The sequence below is a fragment of the Narcine bancroftii genome, chromosome 2 (genome assembly GCF_036971445.1).
Source record: "Narcine bancroftii isolate sNarBan1 chromosome 2, sNarBan1.hap1, whole genome shotgun sequence".
In the NCBI taxonomy this organism is placed as follows: Eukaryota; Metazoa; Chordata; class Chondrichthyes; order Torpediniformes; family Narcinidae; genus Narcine; species Narcine bancroftii.
Window position 1 is genome coordinate 360,456,299 of NC_091470.1, and position 13,983 is coordinate 360,470,281.

The window sequence follows — 13,983 nt, forward strand, 5'->3', positions numbered from 1 at the left end:
ACAGATTTGGCTTATACAGCCTAGACTTTTGAAGAATGGGATAATAACGTCATTCAATCATATGGAGAAACACAAATGATGGTGACATGCTGGAATCTTGAGGAGAAAAAATTTGTTGGAGGAACTCAGCAAGTCATTTAGCATCTTTGAGTAAAAATGGTCAATGTTTCAGGTGTGAACCTTTTATCAAGACTAAAATAGAATGTTAATTACATATATAAAGAGGGAAAGAAGCTGGGGGAGGGGCCCAATGGGAGGTGGAGAGACACATAGAAAGAGAAACCATTCAGGGGTGGGGAAGAAAAGTTAAAGAGAGAGATTAAAAACAAAACTATAGAGTAGGTAAAGAAGAGATGAAAACAGCAGAAGGGATTACCAAAAATAGAAAAATCAATGTTCATGCCAGAAGGCATGGCTGTCCAGGCTGTATAGTTTCTCAAGTTTATGATTAACCTGCAACAACATTGGGAAGCACCTAAAGGGGTGTAAGGTTGAGTTGGAGGGAAGAATGAACAAAAGACATCCCAGTGAAAGGCAGATTGGAATGGAGAGGAAAAAGATGTGGCTGGTAGTGTGATTGTGTTGAAGTTGGCAGAAGGTTCAGAAGATTGTGATGTGGAGGTTGGTGAGATGGAAAGTGAGGGCCAGAGGGACTCTGCCCTTGTTCTGCTGGGGATAAGTGAGGTAAGGGCAAAAGTTGGAGAAATGGTGGAGATATGAATCCAGGATTTATCAATAACAGTAATGGAGAAATCGATATTTATTGAGGAAATAGGACATTGCGGAGGTCCTGGAATGAAAAGCTTTATCTTGGGATCATATGTTTTCGAAGCAGAGGAATTGTGAGAAACAGACAGTATTTAACAGGGTAAATGCAGAGACGATGTTTTACTAAAGGGTATGCAGATCCTGCACTTTGATATTCATGACAACCTTCAAAAACAATGAAACATGAAGCAAAGAGTTTACAAATGTTAAATGTAAAACAATTTAAAAATTAGAAGCACCTAAAACCAATTTCTTATTTCATCTTTCCCTCTTGATCCCATATTGCCATTCCTACTTGTCCTTCTCGTTAACAGGCATTGATACAGCCGAACGAAATTGTAATATTAAAAATAAAAAATATATAGATGTTGGAAATGAGGGCAAACAATCCTCAAAACACTCAGTTGGTCAGGTAGCATTTGTTGGACGAGAAACAGAATTAAACATTGAATCAAGGGAAAAAATATGGCCTTATGGCCATATAGAATCAACCTGTTAAATCTTGGATGCTCTCCTATTTTAATAATAATACATATGGTTACTAAAGGGTATACATTGTATGGCAGATTGTTACAAAGGTTCTTGAGGGAAAGATGGGGACAAGCATTGACTCCTCTGGGAGTTAGTAAATGGAACAGGCATTCTGGATGGGTAATATACCCAAATTTATTACTAAAATGTATTTTGCTTCACAGTTAGAAAGTGCTAAACCTGGTCTGCAGAGATGGAAGGTGGGATTCCAACTAGGGTTTTGCAATATCAGACCTCTCTTCTGGAAACTACATGACATCCAGTACATGAGCAATTTTGATTCAGTGCACAATTGTCAAAAAAAATTGCAGTTAAAAATCAGTAAATAGTAATGAAGTTCCAGAGCAAATTGAAAGTGTGCGAATGTTTTACCATCATGCAGGTAAGATTAAATTTCACACTTTAATTTCAGGTTTGAAAAAGAAGCAATTGATTAACTGAATATTCAGTATCAGAAGTGTTAATAACAGACTCTGATTAGTTAGCAGACTACATTATTGAGTTAAAGTCAATAATGTTACCATATAACCATTTACGGAGCGGAAACAGGCCATGTTGGCCTTTCGAGTCCGCACCGGTTCACTGATTTTGTGCGCCCTCTTCAGGCATTGGTCCCGGTAGATAACGATGGGCGAATTCAATGCAGGTGGAGCAATTTTGTCAAATGTGCATATTCTTTTCCCACAGCTGAACTTCTAACTATTTGCCTATTATATGAAACACAGTTCTTCTGTCTCTATGCTAATGTCTGGATTGACTAGTATTTGATTAGAGGAGAAAATTTCCATATATTTCCAATTATTTAAATCAGCCTTTCTCAGTGACATGTCCTGAGAATCCACAGCTTTACTTGGGCACAGTCTGTCTTGTTGGTATTCATGATCCATCTGTCTCATTCAGACAAACCCCTTTAGAATTCAAAGTCCTTTAGTGTGCAAGTCAGTAATCTCACTCTGAAAATCATTATCATTGGTCTCAAAATAACATCATTTATTTCATTGACATCTGCACCAGCCTCCTAAATATTTAATGAACCTAGCAATCTGCTAGAACGCCCTTAACAGAGGGACCCCACTGTCTCCAGGAGTGGGTGTTACCGGTTCTCGGGACTTGAGCCACCAATCAACTAATCCAGTCACAGGTGTGTGAGATGGCTCATGAGAGTTTCCTCTGGATAAAGGGCATTGTTAATACTGTAAATAATTCTCTAACTGTAAATAAAAGGGGTTGTTCTTTGGATTTGGGAAAATACTGGTGTCGGTCATTCCTCTCTGGATTTAACAAGATGGAAGCTTATATTCCACACAATGCATGCACACCACAAACATTCGGCACATTTACAACATTTTGGCGACAATATGCCAATGTCAGTCAAAATGGAACAGTTGCAGGCTGTCCACAAGCAGCAGCAGAAAAACTTTGAAGGAATACAAGCGAGGCTAATTGACCAGCTGGCTGAGAAAGTGTCCATTGGGTCTCAAGCCAGGTAGAAGGTGAGCCTGAAGTTAATTCAAATTCAGCAAATGTTTTAATGAGTTCGATCACTGAGTTCTCATTTGACCCAAAGTCAAGCACATTTGAAACTTGGTTTAAAAAGTAAGAAGACTTATTTGCAGTCAACTTTGCCAAGTTCAATGATGCATGCAAAATTAGCCTGTTGTTTCGAAAGATAGGCACGAGAGAACACAAGCGCTGCACAAACTGCCCAAACTTCCCCATGAGCTCAGCTTCAGGGAAACACTTAAGGTGTTGCCAGAGATACTCAATGAGCAAACATCACTGTTCCTCATTCGGTATCAATGCCTCAAAATGACGAAGAAAGGTACCAAAGATTTTGTGATATGGTGAATCGACAGTAAGAGCATTTTAAACTCCCTACGCTGACTGAAGACCAGTTTAAGTGTCTAGTCTTCGTAGCGGGAATGTAGTCGCACCAAGATGCTGATCTCAGAATGTGCTTGCTAGTGAAGATTGAGCAGAAGTCAGATATGTTTTTTCAAAGATTAAACAGCTGAATACCAACACTTAATTGATCTGAAACATGACAGCAAAATGGTGGAAGCGGCACATCCATCTACAAGCAATTGTGTTCAGACAGTCAAGACAGCAGACCCCACTAGACAAAACAAAACTGTGACCCGTCCTGCGCCTGTTGAAACTGCAATGAGTGGCACTATGCTCGTGACTGCCCATACAGACGTTCTTTGGCTTGGCTTCGCGGACGAAGATTTAAGGAGGGGGTAAAAGTCCACATCAGCTGCAGGCTCGTTTGTGGCTGACAAGTCCGATGCGGGACAGGCAGACACGGTTGCAGCGGCTGCAGGGGAAAATTGGTTGGTTGGGGTTGGGTGTTGGGTTTTTCCTCCTTTGCCTTTTGTCAGTGAGGTGGGCTCTGCGGTCTTCTTCAAAGGAGGTTGCTGCCCGCCAAACTGTGAGGCGCCAAGATGCACAGTTTGAGGCGAGATCAGCCCACTGGCGGTGGTCAATGTGGCAGGCACCAAGAGATTTCTTTAGGCAGTCCTTGTACCTTTTCTTTGGTGCACCTCTGTCACGGTGGCCAGTGGAGAACTCGCCATATAACACGATCTTGGGAAGGCGATGGTCCTCCATTCTGGAAACGTGACCCATCCAGCGCAGCTGGATCTTCAGCAGCGTGGACTCGATGCTGTCGACCTCTGCCATCTCGAGTTCTTCGACGTTAGGGATGAAAGCGCTCCAATGGATGTTGAGGATGGAGCGGAGACAACGCTGGTGGAAGCGTTCTAGGAGCCGTAGGTGATGCCGGTAGAGGACCCATGATTCGAAGCCGAACAGGAGTGTGGGTATGACAACGGCTCTGTATACGCTTATCTTTGTGAGGTTTTTCAGTTGGTTGTTTTTCCAGACTCTTTTGTGTAGTCTTCCAAAGGCGCTATTTGCCTTGGCGAGTCTGTTTTCTATCTCATTGTCGATCCTTGCATCTGATGAAATGGTGCAGCCGAGATAGGTAAACTGGTTGACCGTTTTGAGTTTTGTGTGCCCGATGGAGATGTGGGGGGGCTGGTAGTCATGGTGGGGAGCTGGCTGATGGAGGACCTCAGTTTTCTTCAGGCTGACTTCCAGGCCAAACATTTTGGCAGTTTCCGCAAAGCAGGACGTCAAGCGCTGAAGAGCTGGCTCTGAATGGGCAACTAAAGCGGCATCGTCTGCAAAGAGTAGTCTCTTCAATCTGAGGCGCCTGCAAGCTCACACCAAAACACAAGATACAGACGTTAATGCTGCAGTAAATGCAAGCGCTTGGGGCATGAAGCAGAATGCTGCAGAGATGGAAGACAGAAAACACTTGATAAGTTCACTTCGCCCTCAAAAGTGAAACCTATCACAGCAACTTTCAAAGTGGCTACTGCCAAATACAGGAAATATGTGAAAGAGCACATTAATACAGGGTCTGAGATTAACCTAATATCAAAGAAAACATGGAAACTGATTGGTCAGCCAGAGATGACTCTAACTGCAAGCACAGCACTGAACACTTCCGGGGTGGGGTGGGGGGGAGATCCTGGAGTTGTTAAGTTCAGTTGACTATTCCATCAACTTAAATGGCATGGATGAAAATTGAACGTGTTAGGTGGTAAAATGTCCTAACCTCGATCTCGTGGGTCTCGACTGCATCGAAAGGTTGAACCTTCTGGACCGGCCACTAAACAATATTTGCCACAAATTGCATGTGACACATACCCCACAAAAGTTGCCGGTACAGCTAAAGCAATGGTACCATGCAACGATATTTTCCGAAGGCCTCAGATGGTGCAATAAAATAAAGGCAAAACTCTGTCTTCTGCCAAATGTGAAACCGACTTTCAAGCTAAAGTGACCTGTCCCATACACAGCCTTGCAAGAAGTGGAGCAAGAATTGGAATGGCTGCAACATGAAAGAGTAATTGGACAGGTCGACTACTCATCATGGTCTGCACCTATTGTGGTGGTGAAAAAAAATCGAATCGCTCCTTCCCCAGTGGAATAGATTTGATAGACTGAAATCCACTCATATCAAACCAACTTTGAACTGTGTGCTGCTACCCACTGCCATTGCCTGATGACCTCTTCGCTAAACTAAATGGTGGCAAATGCTTTTCAAAGACCGACATAGCAGAGGCTTATGTAGAGGTGGAGGATGATGACGAATCCAAGGAACTCCTTGAATCATTCACATATACACATCTACCATTTGGAGTGAAGACTGCTCCAGCTATCTTCCCACATATCATAGTCACAATGCTGAACAATGTTTTAGGGATTACAGTATACCTAGATGACATCCTGGTAATGGGAGCACACACTTGAGAATTATTAGGTCACCTTAAATTGCATTCTGACCTGCATCAAGACTATGTTTTTGAATGCGTCCCAGAAAAATGCACATTTATCATGAAGTCATGCAAATATCTTGGTTTCATCATTGATAAGCCTGGACGGTGGCCGGATCCACACGACACTGATGCTATCAAGCTTATCAGTAACTACAGTTCATTTCCGCCAGAGATGCAGAAACTCCATGATCCACTTAACAAGTTCCTTACCATGGGTAGCAAATGGAAATGGGCATCAAAATGTCTAGAGTCGTTCAATCAAGTTAAGTCGATGATAAACTCGAACCTTCTTTTGACACACTATGACCCGAACTTGGAGATTGTCATTAGCTTCAGAGGTGGGTGCATCATTTCTCCAGAATTCCCAGATGCAGAGCGTAACTATGGACAAATTGAAAAGGCAGCTCTAGCAATTGTTTTTGCAGTAAAGAAATCCCATAAAATACTCTAGGGAAGGCAATTCACTCTTTTCACAGATCACAAGCCTCTCCCTGCAGTATTTGTTTCAAAGAAAGGAATTCCAATTTACCTGGAAAACCATCTGCAAAGATGGGCGACCATGCTACTTGATTGGGACTTCAAAATTAAATAACTGCCAACTACAAGTATCAAGCAAGCTGATGCAATGTCTCAACTCATTAGTGAGCAGGAAACAGAGACGGAAGATATTCTTGTTGCTGAACTCTCTGCAGAGGCAAAGGTGAACCAGGTATTTCAAGATGTTATTAACTCACTGCTGGTCACAGCAGAAAAAGCCAGACAAGCAACCAACAAAGATGACCTCCTACAAGAGATAATACGTTATCATCATTCAGTGACCAAAAACTTGTCCTCGAATGGAAATCCAGCCATTCTTCAAAAGATGAGAATTATTGGCAATCTCTAATGGCTGTCTTTTCTTTGTAGAAATAATTTTGATTCCCAACACTCTGCAATCCTCAAACAGTTTCACAGTGGACATCCTAGAATGAATCAAGGGAAAGCATTTGCACAAAGCTATGTTGATTGGCCACTGATGGGTGACCACAATGAACAACTGACAAGGTCAGGTATCCAATGTGCCTCAGCTGCGAAATTCCCTGTTAAGACTAATCTACATTCCTGGCCTCAAACAAGCGGGCCGTGGAGTCATCTTCATATTGACTATGCAGGACCAGTTAATGGGGAGTACTACCTAATCGTAGTGGACGCATAGTCCAAATTGCCTGAGATCCTCAAAGTAGCCCGACCAACTGCATCGACTATACTCATAGAACTCAAGTCCATATTCAATCACTTTGGTTCTCCTGTAACATTAGTTTCAGACAACGGGACACAATTCACTGAAGCTGGCTTTGATCTTTTTGCAAGCAATACGGCATCACACACATTCACTCGCCTCCATATCATCCTCAGTCCAATGGTCAAGCAGAATGTTTTGTGGATACATTCAAACAAGCTCTGAACAAACCCAAGGTGAAGGGCCCAATGGAGAAGATCCTGCAGACATTCTTGTTATATTACAGGATTACTCCAAACCCACAAATTCCAGGTGACACTTTGCCTACTGAAAACCTCTTTGGTAGGAAAATATGAGCACCATATAACGTCATATTTCCACAAAGACTAGAATCTGGAATGAGAGATTATGATACGGAACAACAGTATAACCACCAACATGGATCGAAAGAAAGCACATTTGATGATGGTCAATGTGTGTTGCTGAGGAAATACAGAGATAAGTCAGATATACGGCAGCTGGGGTGAATCCTAAGAAAAATTGGAGATGTTCTTATGTTCTTTACCATGTACAAGTTGGACCGTGCCAGCCAGTTGTGACCAACAGAATGCAACCTTGCTGAAGCCACACCTGTATAACTCAGCCTTCATGCCCTGTTGGACACATATGAACTTCAGGAACCACTGAACCACCAATCACGCCCATCACATGGAAACCCGTAAGGAAGTCTCAGAGTTCTGAGACCAGTGAAGCCCTTCCAAGTGGATCCCAGAATCCACTCATATGAGTAACCAGCTGAAAGGGGGAGGTGCGAGGACGCTCTAAACAGAGGGACCCCACTGTCGCCAGGAATGGGTGTTACTGGTTCTTGGGACTTGAGCCATCAATCAACTATCGAGTCACAGGTATGTGAGATGGCTCATGAGAGGTTCCTCTGGACAAAGGGCATTGCAAATAGTTCTCTAACTGTAAATAAAAGGGTTCGTTCTTTGGATTTGGAAAACCCTGGTGTCGGTTGTTTCTCTCTGGGTCTAACGAGGTGGGAGCTTGTATTCCACACAACACGTGCACACCACAAACATTGGGCACCTTAACAACATAATCACAAACCTGTATAACTATCAGATTATTCCTATTGATTTCCATTTGTGCCTATAAATTCATCAACTAGTGGCAAATACTGCATATATTCAGATAAAAAGCCTTCAATTTTAGACTGTTTACCATTTTATTCTCAAGGAACTCCACTAAAATGCAAGTACACACTATACTTTCCTTTCACATTTTGCTCACCATTGGTGCACAAAGGTTGTCTTCCTCTCTAGCTTTCTAAGCTACTTCTCATCCAAACCCTCCTCCAATAGCTTGTTAAAAGTACTAACAGTTCAATAATTGTTTTATTCACAAGGACACTGATCATTTCAAGTGGCATCCTTCCCCAGTGGAATAGATTTGATAGACTGAAATCCACTCATATCAAACCAACTTTGAACTGTGTGCAAAATTCTGACATTTGGGTGTGGTGCAACTAGTAATCCAGAGATCATCACCTTTGTAATTCTACCTTTTCATTCAGTGAAAAGTGGAACCTCTTATTTCATCAACCTACATCACTCACAGCCCTACAAGTAATACAAGAACTTCCCTTTCTTCTCCAAACCCCAGAAAATCTCCAGAACACTGGCATGGAACAGGCGCGACGTGCTTCAGGTCTGACACGCATAAGCTGGAGAGAACAGAATCAGCAAGGGAAAAATAAAAATCATTCTCCAGGTCAATCTGCAAGGTCTTTTATTTTGTTTATTAGTTAAAACTGAGCATTTCAAATTCCATTCATTTTCAAGTCAATGACAAGAGAAACCAAAATAATCCCAGTTCTCCAGCTCTTCATGGAAACATAATAGTTAACAGGAGCTGCATTCAACACTTACAGTTGAAAATTGTTGGAGGTGGGTGTTCAGTTACTCGCGGGCACTTTTCTTCTTCACTATTATCCCCACAGTCATTCAATCGGTTGCAAATCAAGTTTCCAAATTCCAAACAGTTGCCATTGGTGCACTGGAATTTGCACTCTGGAAAAGAACATATTAATTATTTTCAATGGCCTTCAAATTAAGTAGGAAAGAACTTCCTAAATTAATGTAATTTTCATACACATTTCAGTAACAAATTCTAAAAAAAATTATTTTCTGCTTTGAATGTTTCACAGTGAAATCTTTGGCTTGGCTTCGCGGACGAAGATTTATGGAGGGGGTAAAAAGTCCACGTCAGCTGCAGGCTCGTTTGTGGCTGACCAGTCCAATGCGGGACAGGCAGACACGATTGCAGCGGTTGCAAGGGAAAATTGGTTGGTTGGGGTTGGGTGTTGGGTTTTTCCTCCTTTGCCTTTTGTCAGTGAGGTGGGCTCTGCGGTCTTCTTCAAAGGAGGCTGCTGCCCGCCAAACTGTGAGGCGCCAAGATGCACGGTTTGAGGCGTTATCAGCCCACTGGCGGTGGTCAATGTGGCACACAATGAATGGGTCAAATTGCAAGGAACAGCAAAACCCCTGCCATCTGCAACTATGGGGATTAGTAGATGCTGAATAGGAGTATTTTCTAGTTGGTTGAGACTTATTCTTGCAATGCCTAACTAATGCACTTGTATTAAGAATCAACAGCTTAAAAGACAAAAATACTAAATAAAATGCGAAAATCTGTAGACACCATGATTGAAGTAAAAACACACAATATTGGAGAAACTCAGCAGGTCAAACAGTGTCAAGAACATTATCCTCCGGAATTTCCAGCACTTACAAGATCCCACTACCAGATACATCTTATCATCTCCTCCCTTCTCTGCTTTCCATAGGGACTGCTCCCTCCATGACTCCCTCCTATACTCATACCTCCCCACCAATCTTCCCCCCCCCCCCCCGACACCTTCACCTGTGGCTGCACAAGGTATCTCACTTGCACCCACACCTCCCCCCTCACCATCAGGGCCCCAAAGAGGTCTTTCAAGAGAAGCAACACCTCACGTATATCCACAGGACTGATTTACTGCATCTGGTGGTCCCTTTGTGGCCTCCTCTATATCGCAGAGACTGGGTGCAGATTGGGAGATCGCTTTGTGAAGCACTGCCTCTCCTTCTGCACCTGTGACAGAGACCTCCCAGCAGCCAACCGTTTCAGTTCTGTGGCATACTCCCATACTCAAATGTCTGTGCAAGGCCTTATGTACTATCCCACCAAGACCGCCCGCATATTGGAGGAACAATACCTGATTTTCTGTCTGGGCACTCTCCAACCAGATGGCTTTTCCAGTTTCTGCTAACTTGCTCTTCTCTTTCCTCTCCCTCTTTCCCTTCTCCTTTCCAGTTCTCCTCCCTCCTTTCCCCTCCTTTCATCAAGCTATCCCTCCTCCCCTTGATCGCTTCTGTCCCCTCACTTCCTTCTCCACCTATCACCTCCTGCCTTCGCAACCATAAAGGACATTGTTTGGCCTGCTGAGTTTCTCCAACATTGAGTGCTTTTACGGAAAAAATAATACACTGAACAAATTTCACCTGTATTAATACATAAACCTTAAAGTATTTTACTTAATTTTCAATCACATTCTTTGAAAACATTTAATCATCACTGCATCGGTAGATTCTTCCCCCTGCATAGAGCCATCCAAAAGTTGAACAACGACATTAGAGATAATTAACCTGCACTCCCCACCGCCCTCCACTCTCTACAAAGTTTACAGATAAAGCTTCTGACCAGGCCAACTCTTACTCAGAAGGGATAAGGAAACACTTTTAGAACATCAACCAGCTCTTCATCATGGGCGACGCCATTGCTGTTTCACACAACTTTATTCAAACAGCTGCTACGAGCAAAGTACAACCAAGGCACTTCACTGGATGAATATTTGCTCCTATCTTCGAGATGGTGGGGGAAGTTCTATTGCAGTGAATAGCCAGTCCAAGCTTCGATGCAAGAGATTCCCTTGCCGTACTTCATGATATGTGTTTGCTAGATGGTCGTTGATCCTACAAGGAGGTTCGTCCACCCTTTGACAAGTCTTGTTTTTTTTTATCCTGCAGGGTGTCTAGCCACCCTCCACACCAGGTGAGCCTAGTGAATGGAGCCAATTTAGTCGCCGACCACCAAATTATAGTACTAGTTTTACAGTACTAACATAGTAAATACACAAAATTGCTGGAGAAACTCAATAGGTTCCACAACGTCCCTAGGTGCTGGAGTCACTCAGCAGGTTGGCATTCCTTGTTCTTTATTTTAAGTGTGGCTACCATTATGCAAGCAATCACCTGAGCATACAAAATTCCTACAAAAAGTAACAAAAAACAACTATTATGTAAACAGCAACATTTAGAATACTGAAGAAGGTGTTAGAAGAACATGCCTACAAGCAACAACCCCTTAGAACTATAGAACAAAACTGCACAGAAATAGGCCTTTTTAGCACTTCTAGATTGGGCTGAACCATTTTTTTTTGCCTAGTTCCACTTAGAGACGACACTTTCCAGGTTCTAATATATCCCAATTTCAAAACATGTCATCTTCAAAGAAATATGGGGACGATACTCTAAATTACTATCCTATTAATCCAATAAAACAAACTTTGCAGCTTTAAGTAGCTTTAATTCGTTGATAAAATGGATAAACATTTTTAATAACGTCACATTAAGACTTTCATAATGATGAACAAACAAGCATACTGCATAATGATATAATGATATTTAACTTTAAACAAATATAAGAAGAAATAGATGAAATAAAATGATATAAGATGAAATAAGATGAATTCAAAGAAAATTATCTCAAGCTTACATCTCCTCATGGTTCGTTGAAGAATGAGATGCAAGCTCTTAGTCTGTGCAGATATTATGACATATGACATCATAGTCACTATGGTAACACTACAAACAATACTCCTTCTTAAAGAGATAGGCACAAAATTAACTAAGAATCAAAAACACGAGGTTTTAACCTTTACATTCTGTCCCCTAATTATTATAATAGACATTAATGACTAATATATAATTACTATTACAGATACAAAAGTAAATATCGTAAGTATAAGATTAGAAATCAAAACTTTCTGCTTCCTGTAAAAGACAGATTTTATAATAGGTCTATTTAAGTAACCAGACTTGGTTTTAATCCGCACTTGCGGAACAAAACATTTCTGAACCAGAATTTTCCACAGCAACCAAGAATTTCTTTGTGCAGAATAATCCATAATTACAATGTCTCCGCATACAAAATTGCATTTAGCTTTAGACCATTTTTGTCTTTCTTGTGGTAGTGAAAGATATTCTTTAATCCATCTTCTCCAAAATAAATCTGCAATAAACTGCACTTGTGTCCATCTGCATCTCACATAAATATCGTGTTTCTGAAATTGAACTGGAGGCATTAAAGGTTTAGATTTAACAAGTAAGAAATGATTCAGTGTAAGTGCCTCAATATCATTTGAATCGACAGAAATTTTTTTTATTGGACAACTATTTAAAATAGCTTTGATTTCACACAATACTCTCTGAAGATGGTCATTATTGAGTATTTGACTATTCAAAATGGAATTAAGATTTTTTTTTAATTGATCTAAATATTCTTTCCCATACACATCCATGATGTGATCCTGTCGGTGGGTTAAATATCTAATTAATTTCTTTCAGAAATAATACATCATGAATTTGATGTTGATTCCAATTTTGAATTGCTTTTCATAACTCTAGTTGAGCTCCTGTAAAGTTATATCCATTATCAAAACGTAATTCTTTTATTTCACCACGTCTGGTGATAAAATGTCAAAGAACATTAATAAATGAGTCTGTATCAAGCGATGACGCTACTTCAATATGAATAGATCCGTATCATTTTTCAACACTTCTTCCTTGTTTTACTTGAAAAAGACCAAAATAATCAACTCCCACATATGTAAATTGGGGTTTATCAGGTAAAATTCTGTCTTGTGGCAAATCTGCCATTTGTTGTCATCCAGGTTTAACATTCAAAACCTTCTCAATCTCATTAATTCTGTTAGTCACAAAGGTACGAAGCCTCATGATTTTGTTATTAATGTATTTAAGCACTGATGTACTATCAGTCCAAAACATAGTATCTGCTAACTCTATCTGTAGTTCTCTTCTTAACACAGTGTCCATTTTACTCGCCATACTAGCGGCAGTCAATTCCATTCAAGGTATGATGTCTGGTTCCAATGGAGCCACTCTGGCTTTTCCCATTATAAATCTTTTGGTTATTTTGCAGTACTAAATAACTGACAGTACCAAAATCACCTTCGCTTGTGTCAGCAAAGTGACGTAACTGAGCAAATATGGCAATTCCAAAGTCTGTAGGTTTAAAACATCTGTTGACTTCAAAACTTTCTAACATTTTAAGACTCTCAATCCAATTCATCCAATCTTGTTCAATGGAATCTGGTATAGTTTAATCCCATACAAATTTTCTTCTGCAAAATTCTTGCATAATTTTCTTAGCTATTAATACTATTGGTGCCAATATTCCCAAAGGATCATATATTGAGCTTACGATTGAAAGAATATCTGTTCTTTCAGAACAATTTTGAATTTGAAAGCATCAGATTGAACACACCATTGAACTCCTAGAATTCTTTCAACAGGGAGAATGTCAACAATCTAAATCAAGATGTTTTATCTCCTTTGCTCTTTCTGCCTCAGGAATAACAGCCAACACATCTCGACTGTTGCTAATCCATTTCGAAAGGAAGAAATCTCCTTTATTACAGATCTCTTTTAACTCATGATAAAGATCTATTGCTTTTTTTCTGAAACCACTGATGTAAGACAATTATCAACATAGAAATTATTCCTTTTTTTTTAAACTTTATTTAAAGATTTTATCACAGGAATAAAAAGAAAAATTACATTTAAAGAAAAAATATAAAATAAAATAATATAATTACAATACAAACATCAATAACCTAACTTAGTTCAACCTAACCCCCCTACATATACAAGAACTAAAAAAATCTATATAAAAAAAACCACCCTTCCCCTCCCCAAAATAAAGAGTGAAGAATTAGTAAAATTAATATTATATTAAAAAAACACACACAGAGAAAAAAAAACAAATAAAAAT

At 40.4% G+C, this 13,983-nt stretch overlaps 1 protein-coding gene across 8 annotated transcripts in view; it reads right to left on the minus strand.

The window, feature by feature from the left end:
* ldlrad4a (low density lipoprotein receptor class A domain containing 4a) overlaps positions 1-13,983 on the minus strand; it is a 339,264-nt gene that overhangs the window by 221,626 nt on the left and 103,655 nt on the right. For 4 of the 8 annotated variants that reach the window (XM_069922456.1, XM_069922455.1, XM_069922457.1 and 1 more), the window contains one exon: positions 8,799-8,939. In XM_069922456.1, the coding sequence (XP_069778557.1) occupies positions 8,799-8,939 (141 nt within the window). Of the gene's footprint in view, positions 1-5,858; positions 6,030-8,798; positions 8,940-13,983 lie in introns of those variants that run through there. The other 4 variants (XM_069922463.1, XM_069922462.1, XM_069922460.1 and 1 more) reach the window with 2 other exon arrangements.